This window comes from Drosophila innubila, assembly GCF_004354385.1.
Source record: "Drosophila innubila isolate TH190305 chromosome 2L unlocalized genomic scaffold, UK_Dinn_1.0 4_B_2L, whole genome shotgun sequence".
In the NCBI taxonomy this organism is placed as follows: domain Eukaryota; kingdom Metazoa; phylum Arthropoda; class Insecta; order Diptera; family Drosophilidae; genus Drosophila; species Drosophila innubila.
Window position 1 is genome coordinate 18,009,089 of NW_022995372.1, and position 19,959 is coordinate 18,029,047.

Sequence of the window (19,959 nt, forward strand, 5' to 3'; positions counted from 1 at the left end):
GGAGCAGAAAGAGAGAGACAGAGAGAGAGAGAGAGGGGTTGAAGAGGAGGTTAGGAAAAGCGGTTTGAAAATTGTGCAAATGAACTTTAGGCCTTTGGCTTATTTTGTTTGCATTTCGGTTTTGCTTTGCGAAGAGTTCTACACACATATGTCTCAATCTCTATCCGTCTCGCTTTCTTTCTATCTCTCTCTCTCTCTCTCTCTCTTTCTATCTCTCTCTATCTCGTTCTGTCTCTGTCACTTTTGCTCTGTTGTGTGTTTGCGTTTAAAAACATGCTTTATTTTATTTTTGACAATATAATTTTGTGACTTTACTGGAAAAGCAGTGTGGAAAATCTAATGAAAATAGGCAGAGACGGTCACACACCCCCTTTACCAGCTGCTGCTTCATCGAGCATACACATAGATACGTATAAACATACGCTTACACACACACTTGCACACAGACTGAGACTGACAACAATTGAAATCATATTGAGTGTCCTGTGCGGTTCTATGCACTCTCAGCTTTCGCATTTTGTTTGTTTTTGTATTTTCGTTGTTATTGCAAATTGTTTTTTGTTTTCATCTGTCACAGTTTTACAATTTACCCTTCTCTCAACACCAGGTCTTTGCCCATCTCTTCTCTCTTCTCTCTTGCCAACGCATTCACATTTATCGAATTGGTTTACGAAATTGGTTAAACTCTGTTGACACAATTGTTTAAATTGACTTTTGAAATCCTAGACGATAATGATTGCGAGGGCAAAGATAGCAACACATAACCGAGAAAAGTGAACATATTCCAATCGATTAAGGGGGTCAGCACATTAAATATAATAAAAATAATTTGGCATCTCTTGCTAAATAAGAGTATTTTTACAGGAAAGTAATTACTTCGAACTATCAATAATTATTAATAAATATCAATTAATCGAACTTTAAGTTATGTATTAAGATTTAATACGAACGTAATGAACTAATTAACATTTCGCAGGATGAGAACTTTTAAAACAACTAGCTCACTAATAAATTTATGATCAATAAATATATTATATACAATCTGCTATAAGATGGATAGATGATAAATGTTATTTTGCACAAAATATTCACAGTCAAATGAGAAAATATATGAAATTAAGAAAATACAACAAATGGGAATAAAATACGTTCAAAATTATCCAATTTATTATTATTTTTTTTTTTTATTTATATTTAGTGTTTATTTTTTGTATATTTGGTATGGGTTGTGTTGACAAGATAACTACAGACAAATAATTACATCAATTAAATCGCTTTTTCATACATTTACACATGACTTTAATTAATGAAGTTAATCTAAAAATTAATGCTCCTCCGATGCCTTCTTAAGGGGCTTCCAGGGAACGGGATTAATGTATATTTGAGAGACGGTGCCACGAAGTGAATCGATGCCCTGATTCATGGGCACCGGTTTGGGCTTATCGTAAACATTGCTCATCCACTTTTGCCAGGCCATCGAAGCGAGCTTCTTGCGACGCTGACTCTCCCTTTCCTTTTTCTGCATATGTCTCTGTCTCTCGAGACGCTGACGCTGCTGTTGCTCCTGTTTCTTGTGCCACCAGCTCTGTACCACCTGCCTGATCTCCGACTGCGAGACATCCCGGACGGGTTTGCTACTCGAACTACCGCTGGTTATCGAGCTGGATGACTGTATGTCCGTTCTCTGCACACGATTCTGTAGTCGCTTCTGCGTCGCCTGTCGCGCCTTATCGTTCAGCCATTTTTCGTAGCAAATCTTGGCCAGATTTTTGCGTTTTTCCTCTTCTTTCTGCTTCTTCTCACGCTGCTCCTTCTGTCGCTGGAGTTCCTGCTGGCGTAACCTTTGCTTCGATGCATACCACGTCTCGTAGGCCACCTGGGGCTCTCGATCTAACTTCAAGCCGCCCAATTCCCGAAGATAGTCTAACGTGCTCGTCTTTGAGTGCAGCTCCAATGAGGGAACCACATTGCTTTGACTCTCCATCTGCTTGAGAGAGCCATACATCTCTGTCCAGCTGTAGAGGGAGTCTGTATTATGATTGCCATGTATATAAGTACTATCTCGTGCTGGCGGCAGAGATAATGGCGCTGAAGATGATGACGACGATTCCCCCTGATCATCATACAATAAATTATGTGCTCCCCGCAAGTTGAGATGCTCCCATCTTTGTGGGGGCAGATAATTATGTGATTCCATTCCCAATGGCTTAGATTGCTCTGATTTTTCCGATGGCTCCGATTGTTCCGATTGGTTTGACGGTGATGATAAGGTGGGCGCCGTGATGCGCGTGCTTCCAGAATAGATCTCTTCCCTCCAAACAACTTTACCATCAGAACCTGTGTGTCCACTAAATGCCATTACGATATCTGTGTCGATGTGTGTGTAACTGCAATAACAACAACACACAAAACAAAATATTGCAATAGCTTTACAATACATACAAAGAAACTTTTAGATGTATTACCTGTTTCGATATGAATTATATTTGTAGTTTGATAGGTACTGACAAGGGATCTGTAGCTAACTTACTTTACTTTCAATAGTGTCTAAATTAGGTAAATAATTTGTATTCACAAATTATACATGTATTGGTTGATTAATTCAATACCATGTTTTACTATCAACAATGCCTTATTTTAGGATAATTATTATTTAGTGTTTTAAAAAAATTAAATAATTTAATACAAAAATATATAAGATCCTTGCAACAAATGTTGAACCAATCATTTTATTTTTCTATTTAGATACCGCCAGAACATTAATATTTAATTTTCATACATATGTGATCTACTTTATTAATGTTTTTAATTTTTAATTTTAAGTTTAAATGAAATGCTTTTAGCCCGTTAATTTATTGAATAAATTAAGTATGTTCCACTGATGCAAATTCGAAAAAAACTAAGATGAGAAAAAGTATACAAGAATTGAAACTACTTACTATCAATTGTAAATCTGACTTTCAAAATGAGTCAATATTTCTTTTAAATATTTTCTAGAGTTAAGAATTAAATAAACATTATGTCGACCCGGTGTAATTAAATCTCATTTCCTTTGTGTTTTATACAGTCTCATTGCAGAGCTGTCAATGCATCAGCCACTCATATTAACCGCCTATCATTGCAGTACCATAAAATATTTGTCATCGTACTATACACACACATGACAGGCACACTCAGGCGTGAACTCAAACATACACACACACACACCACACATGTGACACTCAGTCATATACACGCAATTAAAGCAACACTGCTGCCAATCGCTTTTGCATATGCAAGGAAAAATGTTTAATTACAATCCAGAAAACAACAACAATTACAACAGTGACAACAATAACAAGTGTTTGTAAGGGGAGCTGGCAGGTATGTGATGGAGAGTGGAGGGGGGTGGTGCTGTTGCTGGTGCCCGTGTAAACCTCAGCCGCCGACACATCAGCAAATGGCGGAGGCTCATTGACATTTCCGCTGATTACTTTATGGCCGCACACACACACACACACACACACACATAAACAGTGTACCTCTCCTCTTCAAATACTCACACATACATATTTACACACACGGAGCAGACTCTGGCATAACGCACTGACGCCTGTCGCGTCCCGACGAGACATGACATTTCAACGCCCAACGCGAAAAGCCAACCCACTCGCCAAAATGTAACCGAGTGCAGTATGTGCAACTAGATATAGCACACACGTATACCCTTGCTTTACTGAGTAGTGGATTAATAATAAGAGCAATTGACCAATAAAAAAAATATACACAAAATTTTAAATTAAAACTAAAAATTAAATTAAATTAAATTAAAAGCAAAGAAATTAAATATTTGAAAGTTGAATGTATGGAGAGGACAAGCCGTTAAGCTAAGTATTTATAAGTTGTTTAATAAGGAGAAAATTTTAAGAGAACAGGTCCTGCTTATCCTTTTAAGCATACTATGACTTTTTAATAAAACATTTTATTTATATATGCCTATACCCGAAAGACTGTAATTTTAAAATTTATAATAGAAGATCATTATTATTTTTATGCTGTGAATAACAGCACAACACAAATATATAGATGCGAAACTTTTCATGAGATCAAATTAGTTATATTATTGTTAACTTAATAAAAAGTTACAAAGCTGAACTTAAAGCTAGATTAAATAAAATAATTGAAGGGACGGTGTATAATGTATTTTGCTCAAAAACAAGGAATTTTGTACTTTAAACATTTTAGCAATTGTGAAGTGTATTTACATTTCAATGGTAATATATTTGATGCATTTACTATTAACAAAATACCTGTACATACTACACTTTTTTTTGTAACATACATGGCGCAAAATCTCAAAATTTAACGACAGCCTAATTATGCGTGCAAATGTTTTATAAATATTTTATGAGGTCAGAGCCTGACCATAACTTGGAGCTGAAAGTTGTGGCCACACTGACGCATCCTTTCACACAGCTTTATCTCTGCACATGCTCTTACAGTATTCGCTATACATTTCGGCTTTTTGACTGACCCTGTGGTGTGTCTATGAGTGTGTGAGTGCTTCATGTAAAAGTTTGTGTGTTTTGCGCATCGCTGATTGCATTGCGGTTTAACGACTTCATTATTGTTAATTATACGACGTGTTGCCTGCAAAGAACACCCTTTTCAAATGATGGTAGCATCGTGGTCCTCTCACATGTGTGTTATTGCACATGCAAAAATATGACTTATTTATAGATAGTATAACCACTGAAATAGTGTCAACTGTCAGCAGGTTATTAAATTTCTGTTAGCGGTTTGCTGGGTGCCAACCAAATCATTATTCGAATTAGCAGTTTACCTTGAGGGAAACAAACTGGCGAAATATTTACATAGTCACCCCAGATTCTATACATATACATACATCATACACGTACATGTAGATTCATTACTTACATTCTATAAAAAAGTCGAGCTTAGAACTGGATAATTTCAAACAATCAATATAGTATCACGCGGTTATCTGAAAATTAAACAAAATTATAATTTTCAATCCTTATAAATTTTTTCGTTTTTTTTTTATGTTAAACACTGAAATTACGTAAAAAAAATTTTAATTACATATATTTTCGCAAAGCCTACTTTACAAAATAGGCATATTATTTAAGTCATATTAATAAAAGATATAACTAAACTATAAATAATTTAATATAATTTGTAATGATAATATAGAGAAACACATAGAGATGTAGAGAATGTTTTTAGTAACATTTTTAGCTTCTTTATAATCATTAAATAATATTTTTTTAATATCTTGTATAAAAAATTGCTTAAATTTAAAACCATTAAATAGTGTAGATATTAAAACCTTTTTTGTTTTTGCAGATATATAGCTTAATTATATGCCTGGATTTGCAAATAAAATATCGCTATGAACTAAAAGTCTAAGCAAAGTTTGTTTTTTTGTCTTTTGGTCAATTTGTTTTCTTATCAACCATTGAAGGAGATTTTATTGTCAGCATAATTATGAGTTGCAAGTGCAGAATTCCACAGCATTGTCTGCCATTTCGATAATGCCAAAAATGTAGGTTGCCGGTATTCGCTGTGCTTTACAAATCATAAGCCTGAAATTATATTGTAGACATGTTAACAAATTTTACAGCGTGCTACGCACACTTAACTTAACCACCCATAGTCGAGCCGAACATTAAATTCATTTCCCATGCATAGCAAATTGCCAGACAATGACTATGAAGCCCCGTTCTCCTGCTTCGCAGTTGGCTTTGCGCCCCTTTTGTCAATAGTCAAGATATTTTGATTTGGAATTTGTAAATATGGTCACGTATGTTATTAAACCAAATATGTATGTATCCCTCTGTCATGGTTATGTTTATGTGCAACTCTCAGCGTCTTACAGCAAATTGACTTTTGTATTCTCTCATTTGAAATTGTGGCACATGCAATTCACACACAAATAGATCTATACTTGTGTGTGTGCATGTGCGTGCATATGATTGGTAAAATTTGAATTTATATCGAATTTTTACATTCCGTTTGCGGTTTTAATTAAATCAGTTTACGGAAATTGCTTCACATAAAACAAAGAGCCTATTTGCTGATTGTCTTATGAGATTAAGAATAGGTTATTTACAAGCTATTTAAAATAACCTTGAACTATTTCTATCTTAAAATATTTATAAGAAAAGTTCATTTCGGCTTGCTTGAGCTGCTATTATAATTGCATAAAGTAGTTGCATCCAAACGAAATTTGAATTTTGCAGAACTATTAAATAATAAAAATAATAACATATTTTATAATTAAATAAAGTATTCGCTTCTCATTGTAATTTTCAGAGGATATATACATTACCGATATTCTTAGTTTATTTCTAAGAACTAAGCATGTCGTTAGTAACTTTACATTTAAAGTAAACAAAAATTCATATATTCGCAATTCTCATAAGCATTTAAAGTAAACAAACCGTCATATCAAATATATAACATACCACAAAAAACCGTATCAACTCAAAAAAAGTGCAAATATAAAGAGGAAAGAAAATGCCTATCATTGCGTATGGGAAATGTTGCTAGAATGTATCTTTCACGCTAAATTTACTTGTAATGATGTCGACAGCATGTCAGATACAGTTTGAGGGGTAACAGAGCAGCAGCATTTGGAGAAACTGACAAGTCTCAAAAGTGTGCGTTGTGGGATCCTACGTAAAACCTCGTCGTTGGGTAGTTTCTATGAAAAAAAGAAATATATAAAAACAGAAACATAGGGAAGGCAATGGTACATTAGTGCCCCAAATCCCAATCATAAAGAGAAGCAACTTTTCGCGAACGCATTTTTCATGTCGAAATCGTGGCAATCGGCGTGGCAAATGATGTCCTAGGGGAGTACCCAGATAAAAAAAGTGGGAAAAAAACATGTAAACTCTCGCAATGGCCGCATGTGTAGCGCTAATGAAATAAACATGTTTATTAGATACAAATGCTGGCCCAGAAGACCTTTGCCCCTACCTAATATGGCCATGCTTTTTATTATTGCTACTGGTTCACACAGCGTATGATTAATATTTAGTATTAGCTGCCGTGCACCTGTCGTCTTTGTAATTAATTGAATTATGTTTCTCAGGATGTGCCAGCAAGCAGAGTTCACAATTGAAGGCATTATAAATGCAAAAAGCATCAAAAATAGCGGAAATGCAATTAAATTGTGCAAGGATGGACTCCATTCCTGTGCTCGACGTGTTGGTCTGTAAAAGTGGCTAAGCGCAAATTACCAACAGCTACTTACAGCTGGCTGGCCGAAAAGAAATACCACTTCATTCTATCCTCTGCAGGACCAAGAGTCCTATTATGCTTAATTAAGTTTTTCTGCCACCTTCCAGTTAGTTTTGCTTCAAGAGGCATAGTTGGCATCGAGGTGCAAAGTGCACTGCATAAATGAGGGAGCTGGAAGTAAGAAAAATAAAGAGTGGAGCAAAAATAAGCAATCTTGTTAGTCAGCTACTGTTATGGATTGTAGCATGATAATCAGGCAAGATATTTGAAGAGAAATAAAATTATTCAAGTAGATGAAAGGAGTTTGGAATACTGAATTATTATGTTGGTCGATTATTATGTCGATAACTACATGATGTATATAATAATAATAATTATACATTTTTTAATTCTGTAGAAGGGTAGGTTATAACTTGTTTAATTCAATATATTAAGAGACCTTTCCATACTAATAATGCATTTGTAAAGATCAAATTAGTGGAAAGGTGTTTGAAAATGATCTAATAATTTATTTAATTACAGAAATAACATAAATAAATACTTATACTTAATAACATTATTTTTGGACAATTACTGCACTATTTTCCAAGAAATTTAAAATAAAACTTATTAAACACTTACACAAATTTACTGTCACTTTTATTACCTGCTAAGTGCTTAAATTCTCATCAGATTAATGACATACCCTTTTACCAATATTTTTTTTCATTTTAAAGAAATGTTTACATCTCAATTGATCTCAATGTTTCTTAAGCTATACAATTTAATCCATTAGATTAAATAGAGAAGCTACAACCAACCCGCTAAGGCTTAAATGCACGTAAATAAGTATACGTATATATTTGAGTATAAATGTTCAGGGCATCATTCAGAACTGCATGCTAATGAGGTTAATGCTTGCATTGCACAAAAAAAAAGATCGTCACGCTAGCGCCCATCCTCTTACCTTGTTCATGATGAGGACTGCGATGGATTTTCCAAACGTGTAGAAATACGCTAAAAAAAACTCACAAACAAACCAAATGTCAGACAGACAGGCTGACTGACAGGGCATACTTGAAGAGACAAGCTAATCAAGGTAATGAAATCAGATTTATTTCACCGTTTTTGCGGAGTTACAGAACAGTTGAGGGGCTGCAGATACTTTTGAGGGCATGCAAATAGTACAGAAATGTTTGTCAGCAGTTTGTTTAAAGTGTTTACCAAACAGAAGAGAGACTGAGTGAGGACTGCTTGCTGTGTACCACTGTTGTCTGGAATTTCGGCTTGTGTATAGATGAAACCACAGGAGACTGGTCGGTCTGCTTATTTGCGGCTGGATTAATGAGAAGCTCTGGCGGCTTTTTATATTAGAAATTAAAAGTATTAAAAATACCACGAGCAGAGGGAAAGGCGCGCCAGACAAGATTTAGATAAAAGCTGGTAAAATTGGTAGAGGGATATGGTTTGGCGAGGAATATATTAAATTAAATTTAAATAAATAAGTTGTTAGTAAATTAAGTTTCAGAGTTAAGCTAAATAAAGGTGCATACGAAAATGGATTTGCAAATATTAAAGAAAATTAAATGAAAATAAATACGGTAATACTGAACTGAATAAATTTTAAATATTAATAGATTCGAAAAATAAATCATTCGACATTAATTAAATAATTACCTTTTATTAAGGTCTTAACAAGATTAACAAGCTATGTATGAAACAATTTTAATAATAATAAACCATTTATAAAATCCTTTTTATTTTCATTGTGTTTCATTAAACGAGTCTTCGAAGTTTTGTCTTAATTGATACAATTTTAAATTCTAGAGCAGCGGCTTTCCATATCACGCACAGCTGCGGCATCTTGCCAAACTCAATTAGTTGGCCCAAAACCTGAGTTGGTTGCCTGTCATATTTAATTAAGAAACTTTCAAAACAGTTCCTGATGAAATATTGCTTTCGTCGTTGCCGTTGACGCCTTATCAATGACGGATACAATATAAACTATGCATCGAAATAGTAGCAAAAGCCAAACTAGAGTTGAAACTAATGCGGCAACTGCTGACGATCATACATACACTAACACATCCCCGTGTGTTATTGCCGCCTTTTGGGTGCAAAGCATACATTTCAGTTGACATAGTTTTTGAGTAGCGTTAAAACCGAAAATAGATTTAGATGCAGACGAAGCTGCAGACACTGTGTGCAACACACGCATATACAAACACACACACACGTATTTACTTTTGCAGTAACAGTTGCCCCTCAAGCCATAATTGGTTGCGTCAGTGCATAAGTCACGGGTTCGTTCGAGTCCTTCAAGTCCTGCTCGAGTAGTTGCCATGACAACAAGCACACATTCTCTAGCAATCTAAGTGCCTTTGTGTATGTGTGTGTGTTTGTACACCTGAAAGTATGCAGCATTTATATAGGATAAATGCAAGTCGCCCACTAATTGAATTGCCGACAATATGTGCCCCCTTTGTTGCCCCCGGAACCGGCACAGGCAATGAAATTTTGGTAATTAATATTTTCATGTATGCGGAAATGTGCAACAAACATGTGAGTGACATCGCCCCAACATAAGTTTATTTAGCTAGCTATCAAATGAAATGAGTCTGTAGCTTGCAACTAAAACTCTCTGCCCGCTTTAAAGTTTCAGTGCCTGATATTTTGATTAGACATTAAAAGCTCATAACGCTTTAGACTACAAAATAATAATGCCGAATCTAATCGTTTGCAATTGAATTTGCATTTCCATAAAGATTATTTTGATTAAATTTATATTTTATTAAACTGCAGTATAAATTGTATTAAACATTTTTATAGTAAATATTATATAGCCTTACAGAAATTTTTATTATTTGGCTGAATGCATGTAAAAGATAAAAGGAGGTAAAAAAAAAACTATCTCTTCAAGAAGAAATTAAGATATTTTTAGTATACTACTGTTTTTGACTCCTAACTATATTGCCTCTATTCCACTCGCTATCTTCCATTTCAGCTCATCGCACATCAACTGCTTCAGCAAATTAAAATCATCCACTTGAGAAGCAGCCAAGTAACAAGATTCAACTGTCAAACTTTTTGCTTTGCCATAAGTCAATTAGGTAAATTGACTTACCTTATACCCTGGCAATGGTTGTCGCGTCTTTCGTTACCTATCTCTCTGATTTCTTTTTTGTAATTTGTTAGGGGAATGGGAGGTCACTTAACTGATTTGTTTGTGGTCTGACTGAAGTTAAGTTGCGTCTTCACTTCACTTTGTTTGTGAGGTGCCAATGTGGAACGATTTTTTGACTGGAAACTAAGATGGAGCATTCTAATTGAAAGTATTTTAAAGAGAATTCTTGAAGTTCTTGCATTTAATTAACTATTTTGATATTTAATAATGTTCATTAATGTTAAAGTTAATTAAAGTTGTAAAAATTAAAATATTATTATTTATTAAGTGTCAACTAAGAACAGTTGATTAATATTAAAGTTAAATTATGAAATTAGAAATTAAAACTGAATTGATATAAAAAAATGTTAAATTTAAAACGTATTATTTTCTTGAAACTTAATTTCTGAGTAGGCCAAACTATATTTTCAGTTCAGAAATTTCACACGTATTGATACAAGTATAACATTACATTAACATTTCCAACAAATAAATAAATAAAACGTAAACTTATATACACGGTAATTGAGCAACTGCGAGAAGAGGATCTTCATTTATAGATAACCCGTTACACAATTTCTGGTGAGTTTCCTTTAATTACATATCAAGGCAATATTTTTAAATTGAAGAAGAAATTTAACATTCGGTAGATTCAGATAGATGGTTTTTATTAAAATGGTACTTTAGTATTAAAATTTTATTTTAATCTCTCTTAAATTTCTTTCTGCATTTGCCTTTTTTCTACATATATATGTATATAATAAAATGTAGCGAGAGAATTAAATACAATATAAATTATTTATAAGAAGCATTAATTATATATACAGTTTTGATTTGCACCTTGATTTCCAACAGTTGGGGGATCCCAGTGGATCGAAATTATTGAGTTAATTAAATTTGCGGGCAGCGAAAGTGAAATATAATTGACACGAGTTGCGCATATTGTGAACAGGTTTTAAATTATTTAAACAAAATGGCTGAGACCGCAGACTCGTTCAGGTCAGGTCGCACACATGGCGTATGCGTGATGAAATATGCCTCGCACTGGTCACAGGGAAAATTGTCACGTTTTTAATTAAACGTGCGCCCAGTCAAACAACGTAACGCCAATAATAATCAATGGCAGCTCCAATACTCTCGTAATAATAAAAAACGATATCAACAATAATAACAGGAGAAATGAAATAATAATTAAAAAAAATGAAAAGTGATTTGAGTACGTGTGTGAAATTATTAATTGTATCCGAAATAGCAACCTGTTGCCTGGCCCAATTTTATAATTTAATTTTATTTCAATTTATAAACGCCTTTTGCTCTACGACCTTTGCTTAAATTGCTGAAATTGAAATTGTTCCTTTTCCTTTTATTTCAAACCAATTGTGTCATTGTCTTGTCGCTTAAATATTTAATATTTACCCATTCTTTGTCTGCATTTCAATTTATACTTTATAACATAGCAAAAATTTCCTTTTTAGTTTGCCAGTTACCAGTCACCTGACCACAGCTGTGACAATTCTCAGGATTTTAGTGATGTTTTAAATTTAATTGTAAAAGTTTAAAGTTTTTCCTTTTTCGAGTACTATTTTCTGAATATTTTGCATTGTGAATCTATCAATTAATTAAGAGTAAAATATATACACAGATTTTTTATATGATAAATTTTATAAGATTTTAGAATTAAGCAATATGAAATACATTTTTCCCCATTTCTCGGGGATTTCGAATGATTAAAAAAAGTTAAAACAGAAAACCATCTTAATGAACAAAAAAATACCAGGGATATATATATTTGGGTTGGGGGTCTCGAGGAAATCTGTTTTAAAATATGACTTTGACCTTTTGAAATTGTAAAATCACTATATCGCTTCAAACAAAATCATTTATCGATTGTCCTGAACTCAGCTTGGCCCATATTAAGGCCCAACCCATTCGCAATCCGAATCACACACAAGCATTAAGTGTAAAATTCTTAAGAGGACCGACTTTATCCGAGCGCCTGTCACTCATTTGACAATTCATTTGCAGCTCGTTAAAAAATGTGGAGGTAGTTAATTGTTTTTGTTTTAATAAGGTCGATGTCTGCACAAGATACACCAATTAAGCACAAAAAATCATTTAATTATGTCTATCAAACGTCGCACACAAGCGCCTAAATGCGAGCAGCGATAAGTTTTTTATTACACCTCAGCTCGTGTGTGCATCTGATAAGTTCATGTGTGCGAATATATGTGAGTGTTTGCGTGCGTTTGCGTGTGTCAGTGTATGGGTGAGTCTCATTAAAAATGAAAGCGCTACTCATTAACAGTGCCAGGTAACAGACAACCAACAAGCAAGCCAACAACAAACGATTTTTGAGTCGGCAACTTTACGCTTAAACACCCCAAAAGCCCCCCAAACTGTACATGGGTGCCTGTGTGTGTGTGTGTGTGTGTTTGTGTGTGTGTGTTGTAGTGTAGTTTTAATTACCTTTTGCTGTCGTCGTGTGCGTCGCTCGTTCGACTCGTTGTTTAAGTAATTGTTTGTCATTAGTTAAAATGTTTTCATTTTGTTTTACCAAGCCAATTGGGCCGCGTTTTATGTAGCATCATGGTGTTGTCCTATACACTGAGAGAAATTAATAATAAGGGTGTATAAGGGTTATTTTTTCGGGACATCGACACAGTTGTATTGTAATTGTAAAAATTGGTTTGTTGCATTACAGAAATTTTAACATAACAGTTGAATGTTAGGATATTAGCTGGCTTAAACAGCTCTTGTCGAAGATTCAAAATTTTTACAATAAACTAGTGGGCGGTTATAGTCGCTTGACAGTAGGAAAGTTGATTTTCGACCGATTGTTCCTATGGCAGCTATATGATATATGAAACCGAATTTAACAAAATTTGGTTAGAATGTACAAAACCAGCTTAAAGACATATATTTTATCAGTTTGGTTAAGATATCTCAAAAAACAAAAAACTTTATCATACTAAAAGTTGATTTTTGACCGATCGGTCTTATGACAGCTATATGATATAGTCGACCGATTTGAACGAAGTTCGGCCAGGATGGACAAAACCAAGTTAAATGCATATTCTATTAATTTGATTAAGATATCTCTCTGTCTGTCTGTCTGTCCGTCTGTTTGAACGCGTCGATTTCAGAAACCATAAGAGCTTGAGACTTCAAACTAGGTATGCAGGTTCCAGGATACCATAGGCAGATCAAGTTTTTTTTTTTTTTTTGGATCGGATAATAATATCGTATAGCTGCCATAGGAACGATACATCGAAAATGAATTTTTAGTATGAAAAAGTAATTTGTTTGTTGAGATATCAGAACCAAACTGATAAAGTATGTCTTTAAGTTGGTTTTGTACATTCTAACCAAATTTTGTTTAATTCGATTCCATATATCATACAGCTGCCATAGGAACAATCGGTCGAAAATCAACTTTCAGTACAGAGTACCTTGGCACAGGGTATCCTACTGTCGAGAGTGCTCGACTGTAACCGCCCACATGTTCACTTTTAAATAGTGTTGTTGATTGAAATTTGTAAGGACTGAAGTAAATTAGTTCTGAAAGTTCTTTATAATGCAATCTAAATTGAAAAAATTAATATTTATACTTAGAAACTCTGCTCTTAAATTTTGTTCTCTTTCCAAGTAGGCATTGTTTTATTTTTTCGGATCAGCCTTGTGAATTCAAGCTTGTTATTTAGAAGTCCAAATTGTGAGGGCTAACACAAATGACTGAAAACAATTATAATTAAACATTGACATAATCATCGCATTAATCCAATATCTTAAATCGACTCTTCCACAGAACACTTGGTGATCTTTCAGTCATGGCCTTTGTGGCACGTCGCAATATTGAGGGCAAGTTGGTGGATTGCCAGGTGATTTCGGGGGGACTTCGCAACGGCTCGATGTCAGTGTCCGATGTGAGTGATGATGATACTGATTCGGGCACAGTGCATGGCTACAGTAATCGCTCCTATGTATCGCCCACTGTGCGCTATGTGGCCGCCAAGGAGGAAGATGACGATCTGGCCAGCTGCTACACATATGACGGCACTCGTGGACGCGGAGGCGGACGGGATCCCGATCCCGAAGTTGACTCGGTGGGAAACTATAGTGATCAGTATGAAAGCGGTGAGGAGATTGCCAATGCCGAGGATCAGGGAGCAGGTGGCGACTATCCTTCCGATGATGAGAGCGGCAAGTCTAGCATATCCGAACGAGATATAGATGAGAAGACAGTTATCACGCCACGTCGCTATATTTCTGGTGGAGGAGATGCTGATCGGGTGCTGCATGAGTATTCGAACGTGGATGCCATAAGTCTGAGCTCCATTGACGAAGTCACAGTGTGTAGTCCGAGTGATAATCTCAAAACGCATCCAGATGATAATATGAGCCTTGCGTCGTATGATGTGGCCACCGTTTGTCATTCGGGCGAGCAGGCAAAGATGCAACAAGATGATGGTCTCAGCATGTGCTCCTATGATGTGGCCACAGTTTGTCACCCGAATGAGCAATCAGATGATATAATTAGTCTTGGCTCCATTCAGCCAGGAGATCCGGGCATCGCTCTGGACAGCATGAGCACCAACACATTCGATTGCCAGAGTCAAGTGACCAGTCGCACCTATAACTTGAAGTCAACGACAGTGCGTAGGGATGATTGCTCCTCGGCTTCCACCTGTAGCTGGACTGATATGTACGGTGGGGCACTTAAGCAGTCCGAGAGTCGCAGCAATATTGTGCCTTCTCTCAGCCTTAATTTGTCGACAACCTCTTCGTCTGGGTCCTCCACATACTTCCGTAACATCGACGACAAGAAGGAACGCCATGGCGGTCAGACGGCCTATCAGGAGTGGGTGAAGCGCAAGGAGCGCCAGAAGCTGCAGAAGCAACAGGCCGCCAAGGAGGAGCGCGAAAAAAAGGATGCCGAAACAGCAATGCGCCAGCGTTTGGCCAAGGAGCGCTACCAGGAATGGTGCAGGCAAAAGGAGCTGCAGCAGAAAAAGCCATCGACCAGTAGCATTAAGAGCGGCGGCAGCGCCGGCAGCGCCGGCAGCTCCGCCAGCTACAGCAGCCAGTGCAGCTCGTTAACCTCGAGTGGCAACAGTCCCAATCGACCCCAGTCCAGGCTGCAACGCAAGGAAACCCCGGAGGCAGCTAAGAAGCGCCTGGAGGAATGGGATCGCATTAAGAAACAGCAGCAGCAGCGTGAACGTGAACGACTCCGTCAGCAGGAGCTGAGCAAGGAGCGGTTGGAGCAGCAGCGCAAACAGAAGTCCGAGGGTGCCTGGCAGAACTGGATGAAGACGGTGGGAAAGCGAGCCAAGCCGGTGCCACTGAACCAGGGATTCGACACCTTGCGTGGCACCATATCAAACATCTATGTTAATCCAAATCAATGGGTCTCCAACATCGATCCCCATGACTCTCGCGGCAATTGAGCGCCGGAAAGCTCTGTTAAAGTTCCAGTCGTTTTCATTGGCATTTCAAGAAATTCCAAAAAAAAGTTTTGAAAACCTATCTTCTACGAAATGGGTCCAATTATGACCGGCGGTGATAATGGTGTACCCAACCAAAAAAACAACAAAACCCCATATATAAGTATATATTTATTTGTTTACTGACATATTGGTTGGCTCACTACAATTTGAGCACCGATGTTTCAATAAACCAATAGTTGCATAGACAAAAAAAAGGGTGAAAAGGTTCAAAGTTCATAAATTGTGGGTAATCTTACGAGCTATTGAACTACAATTTGAAGTTCATTTTTGAAGCTTTTTAAGTTCAATTAATCAAGTTTATGCGAAAAGCTTTCAAGCTAATCCTAACACATAGCTGCACAAAGATGGTATCTCTTAAAAGGCAGGAGCTTTCAATTTGCATTATTAACAATTATATCCTACGATCAAATAAATGACGAGTTTTTACACTTGATTTATAAGCATCTTTTCCAATGATACTCTTTCGAGAATATTAGCTGTTGAAATTCATTTTATCTATTTTATTATTTTTGTGTAAAAATATTTATATATGTTTTTTAAATTTCGATAAATTTCCATCTCTTTATTGCACAGTGTATTTTGTACATATCCCAGCAATGGCAATTATAATCGGTTTAGTTACAGACCACGGACATTTCATATAAGTGGATATTTTCGTCTCTGTCCCCTTCTCTTTCTGCCTCCGCCTTTGCCGCTGACTCTTCTGAACAGATTATTAATAAATGCCTGCCTTTTCGACCCTCTGGGGAAGTCCCAAACTCAAACTGGACCCTCTGGGCCATTCGATAACCTTTGGCCTTGCCTTTGTAATGGCTTTTTCTAGAAACAAGAATATTTGGAACCAAAATATAAATGTCCCCTTAACGGAACCTTCTTGTTTACCATTTTGTATGCTTGTCTATTGTCAACTTTTTCTAGTAGGATATATACATGTATTTGTCTACACTGCCCCGATAGTGTGTGCGTGTGTGTGTGTCAATTTGTGCCTTTATTATTTATTTGTCAGCTCCATGGAGAGTTTGAGTCTGCGACTGGTCGGAGGCTTAATTAAGCACCGCACTCAGCTTGGACTTTATTTATGCAATTAACCAAAGCTGCGTGTAATAAAGTCCAGCAAGGTAAAATCTTTGATTAATTGTAGTTTTGTTTACATGACGAGAAAGCGAGCCCGAACATGATTATGTGGGTTCAGGGCAAACTAGCTAATAAGTAGACTGTTTGCGCGTCTTTTCTTTTAGGTGATTAGTATATCGTCCTCATTTCTAGTTTCTGTTATTGTCTACTAAGCTTCGGCAATTTGTTTACCTCTGCCATGTGATGTTAATCGTTTTTAAGACCCCATCAGTATAATTATGGAGGTTCTTAGCAATGGTTGCCTATTGAGGACTTTCACTTGAAGAAGTCTAAATTAATGTACTGAATAAGATATAACTTGAGATTTTCGTGAATTTTCTTTATAATTTCCCATATTGAAGTATCAACTTTAATAATAATATTAAAAAAATACTAAAATAATTTGTAAATTCAAAGCATTTAGTTAGGTTAGATACACGTCCTCTTGGTGCATTGTAATATTCTATTCACAAATCATTGCTAATGTCTACTTTTTGGACTTCGTACTGTTCTGCGATTTATTTACATTTTAGCATTTTGTTGTCCTTGTTCCTGTTCCCATTTTCTTGCTTTCCTGGGTTATAAACTTTAATGCCATATCGTAAAATGTAAACAAGGCAAAAAAAAAATAAATTGCTAATGGGCCATTGCGAACCTGGGACGGAAACTGGAACTCATATGATGCCATAATCAGAGCAATGACAATGACAAAATGTTAACGATATGTGCGGTCTGCATAGACTTTTATGGGCAACTATAAATTATAAAACAATTTCCTAAAGGTTTCTTGGCGTCTGCTAGAAATTAAGAGAACATTTAAAATAATTTTGCTACATTTAAATAGCAATTAAGGACGCACTGAAAAAGTGGGAAGAGTTTTTGCAAAATATATAAAACAAACATTGGCTAACAAAACAACAATTAATGCAGATTAACGCAAATTTGCGCATTTTAAATGCAAATCAGAAACAGGCAACAGCAACAATGGAAACAACAATTACTGAGCGACCAACAATTATAATAAATAATAACCACGAAAAAAATTCCAAATGATTTGCTTGGGGTGCTGCTTGCTGTCGCCGTGCAAAGAAAATTAATAATAAATCTCAAAATGCTCATTAACTTAATTACTGTGTTTATTTTCATTGCCCTTCCGTTGACGTTTTCACCGACGACGCTTTCCGATTTTTCTCTCAGTTTTGGCAGGTTTGCCTTTGTATTTGTATTTCGTATACTCTGTGCTCGTGAAATAACTGCAAAAGGGTATAACACTCAAGCGAGTGCAGACAATTTAACAATCAATTCTTGAAATATTCGAAAAATTGATAAAAGACATTGTCCTGTCTAAATTTCTACAACTCATCTAATTTTGTTTATTAAATCCTACCGTCCAAATCAATCCATCTGCAAGATGCGAAAGCAATTAAAATTTTTATTTACTTAAACAGCATGCAAAATTTAACAGAGTATTTCTTAGTTTACCGTCGAAGCTTTTGCTCACTTACTCATTTTTTTTTGTGCTTTTGTTCAAATATTTTCTTTCGCTGCGTCACGCAATTTTTATAGCTCCCCTCCGCGGGCATTTCTGCCCCAGAAAGTTCTGATAAACAACTCAACGATGAAAAAATAGCCCCAAAACATGAAGAAATTGAGCGTCTTTAACCTTAATGTGTATTTAAGTAATGTTAATTGTGTGTAGAGCCGCCAGCTGACGCCAGGTGGCTCTATACCGCATTCTCCCTTGCACATTTCCATCTTTCTTTCTCTTATTCTCTCACCCTCTCTATGGTATTGTGTCCTTGTTGTTTTTCCTATTTGGCACATTTTTTTGTAATTATGCTAATTTTCTATTTTCACCTGCATTTGGAAGCGTATCTAAATGTTGTGTTACAAAATTGCTGGCTAGTTGTTAATTGAATATCAAGTGAGACTCGCTCAGGTAGCAATTAGCAAGTGACTAGAGGTTCCAATAAATACAGTTCTTACAAATTGAATGTTGTTCATGGTCTTACTTTCATAATTGAATTTGGGCTCTCCTAATAGTATCATGCCTTTCAAACAAACATATTCTTTACATTTTTACATTTTACTTGACAACTAAAATGATGTAGCGCAATATGTTTAAGAACTAAGTACAATGAAATTTGAGAGAGAAGGCATATAGACACCGATACTGTTTCTACTCTGTTTTTATTCTATTAGTCATATCGTACTCAGTGGATGAGCTCTATTTTCAGCACAGCTTTCAGTTCAGTCAGTAATATAGACTGAGATATAAGGTGTATCTGACAGTCGAATACACTCGACAATAGCGTGCTTACTTTATTATAAATACTTGAATGATCCAATCCTTGAGCAGCTTGATATAATATATATTGCAATGACATTGGTAGAATTTAAGCAAAGATATTAAATTCTGAATTTTTTATTGCTGCTCTTGCATATTAAATGAAAATCTCGAAAAAATGTTTCTGTTTTCGATAAATTATCGCTTGTAATTTCATATGAGTATTTTATTAATACTTATTTGCGTTTTAAGCATTTTTTATGTAAAAATTGATCTCTTTGCGAATTTTCGCCGATTACTTTTTCTCTTTTGCAATCAGGAAGCAAGGCTTAATACCCCATAACACTTTGACATTATTAAAATTCACATTATCCGGGTAAGTGAGTCGATTTACTCGTCCGTGTATTTTAATGTGTGTGTGTAGCCAGTGTTGCAAAAGAGCTTTAGTAAGCCATGCATGCATCTATGATGCATATTTACTACATTTTAACCTTGAGATTTATACGTATTATATGCAAAAACAACTGACAGACATTTGCACCCAACACTCTCTCATGGGACTTGGACAGTGGCTGGTTGGGGGTACGGGTACAGAGTACACATGCCAACAGAAAAAGAGGTTCTGAAAAACGCGTTGAATATGAAGAGTGGTTGGTGGGGAC

General features: G+C 35.7%; 2 protein-coding genes across 2 annotated transcripts; one reads left to right on the forward strand and one right to left on the reverse strand.

Moving 5' to 3' along the window:
- Window positions 1–1,182: 1,182 nt before the first annotated feature.
- Window positions 1,183–2,503, reverse strand: LOC117780110 (coiled-coil domain-containing protein 34). The gene is made up of 2 exons (XM_034616518.1): window positions 2,466–2,503; window positions 1,183–2,387 (listed from the first exon to the last, which is right to left on the reverse strand). The coding sequence occupies exon 2, from the start codon at window positions 2,357–2,359 to the stop codon at window positions 1,325–1,327; it is 1,035 nt and encodes a 344-aa protein (XP_034472409.1). The 5' UTR covers window positions 2,360–2,387; window positions 2,466–2,503; the 3' UTR covers window positions 1,183–1,324.
- Window positions 2,504–10,854: 8,351 nt separating this feature from the next.
- LOC117781858 lies at window positions 10,855–16,328 on the forward strand. Its single transcript, XM_034618731.1, has 2 exons — window positions 10,855–10,972; window positions 14,196–16,328. Exon 2 carries the CDS (start codon window positions 14,218–14,220, stop codon window positions 15,835–15,837), a length of 1,620 nt encoding a protein of 539 aa, XP_034474622.1. The 5' UTR covers window positions 10,855–10,972; window positions 14,196–14,217; the 3' UTR covers window positions 15,838–16,328.
- The last annotated feature ends 3,631 nt before the right edge of the window (window positions 16,329–19,959 follow it).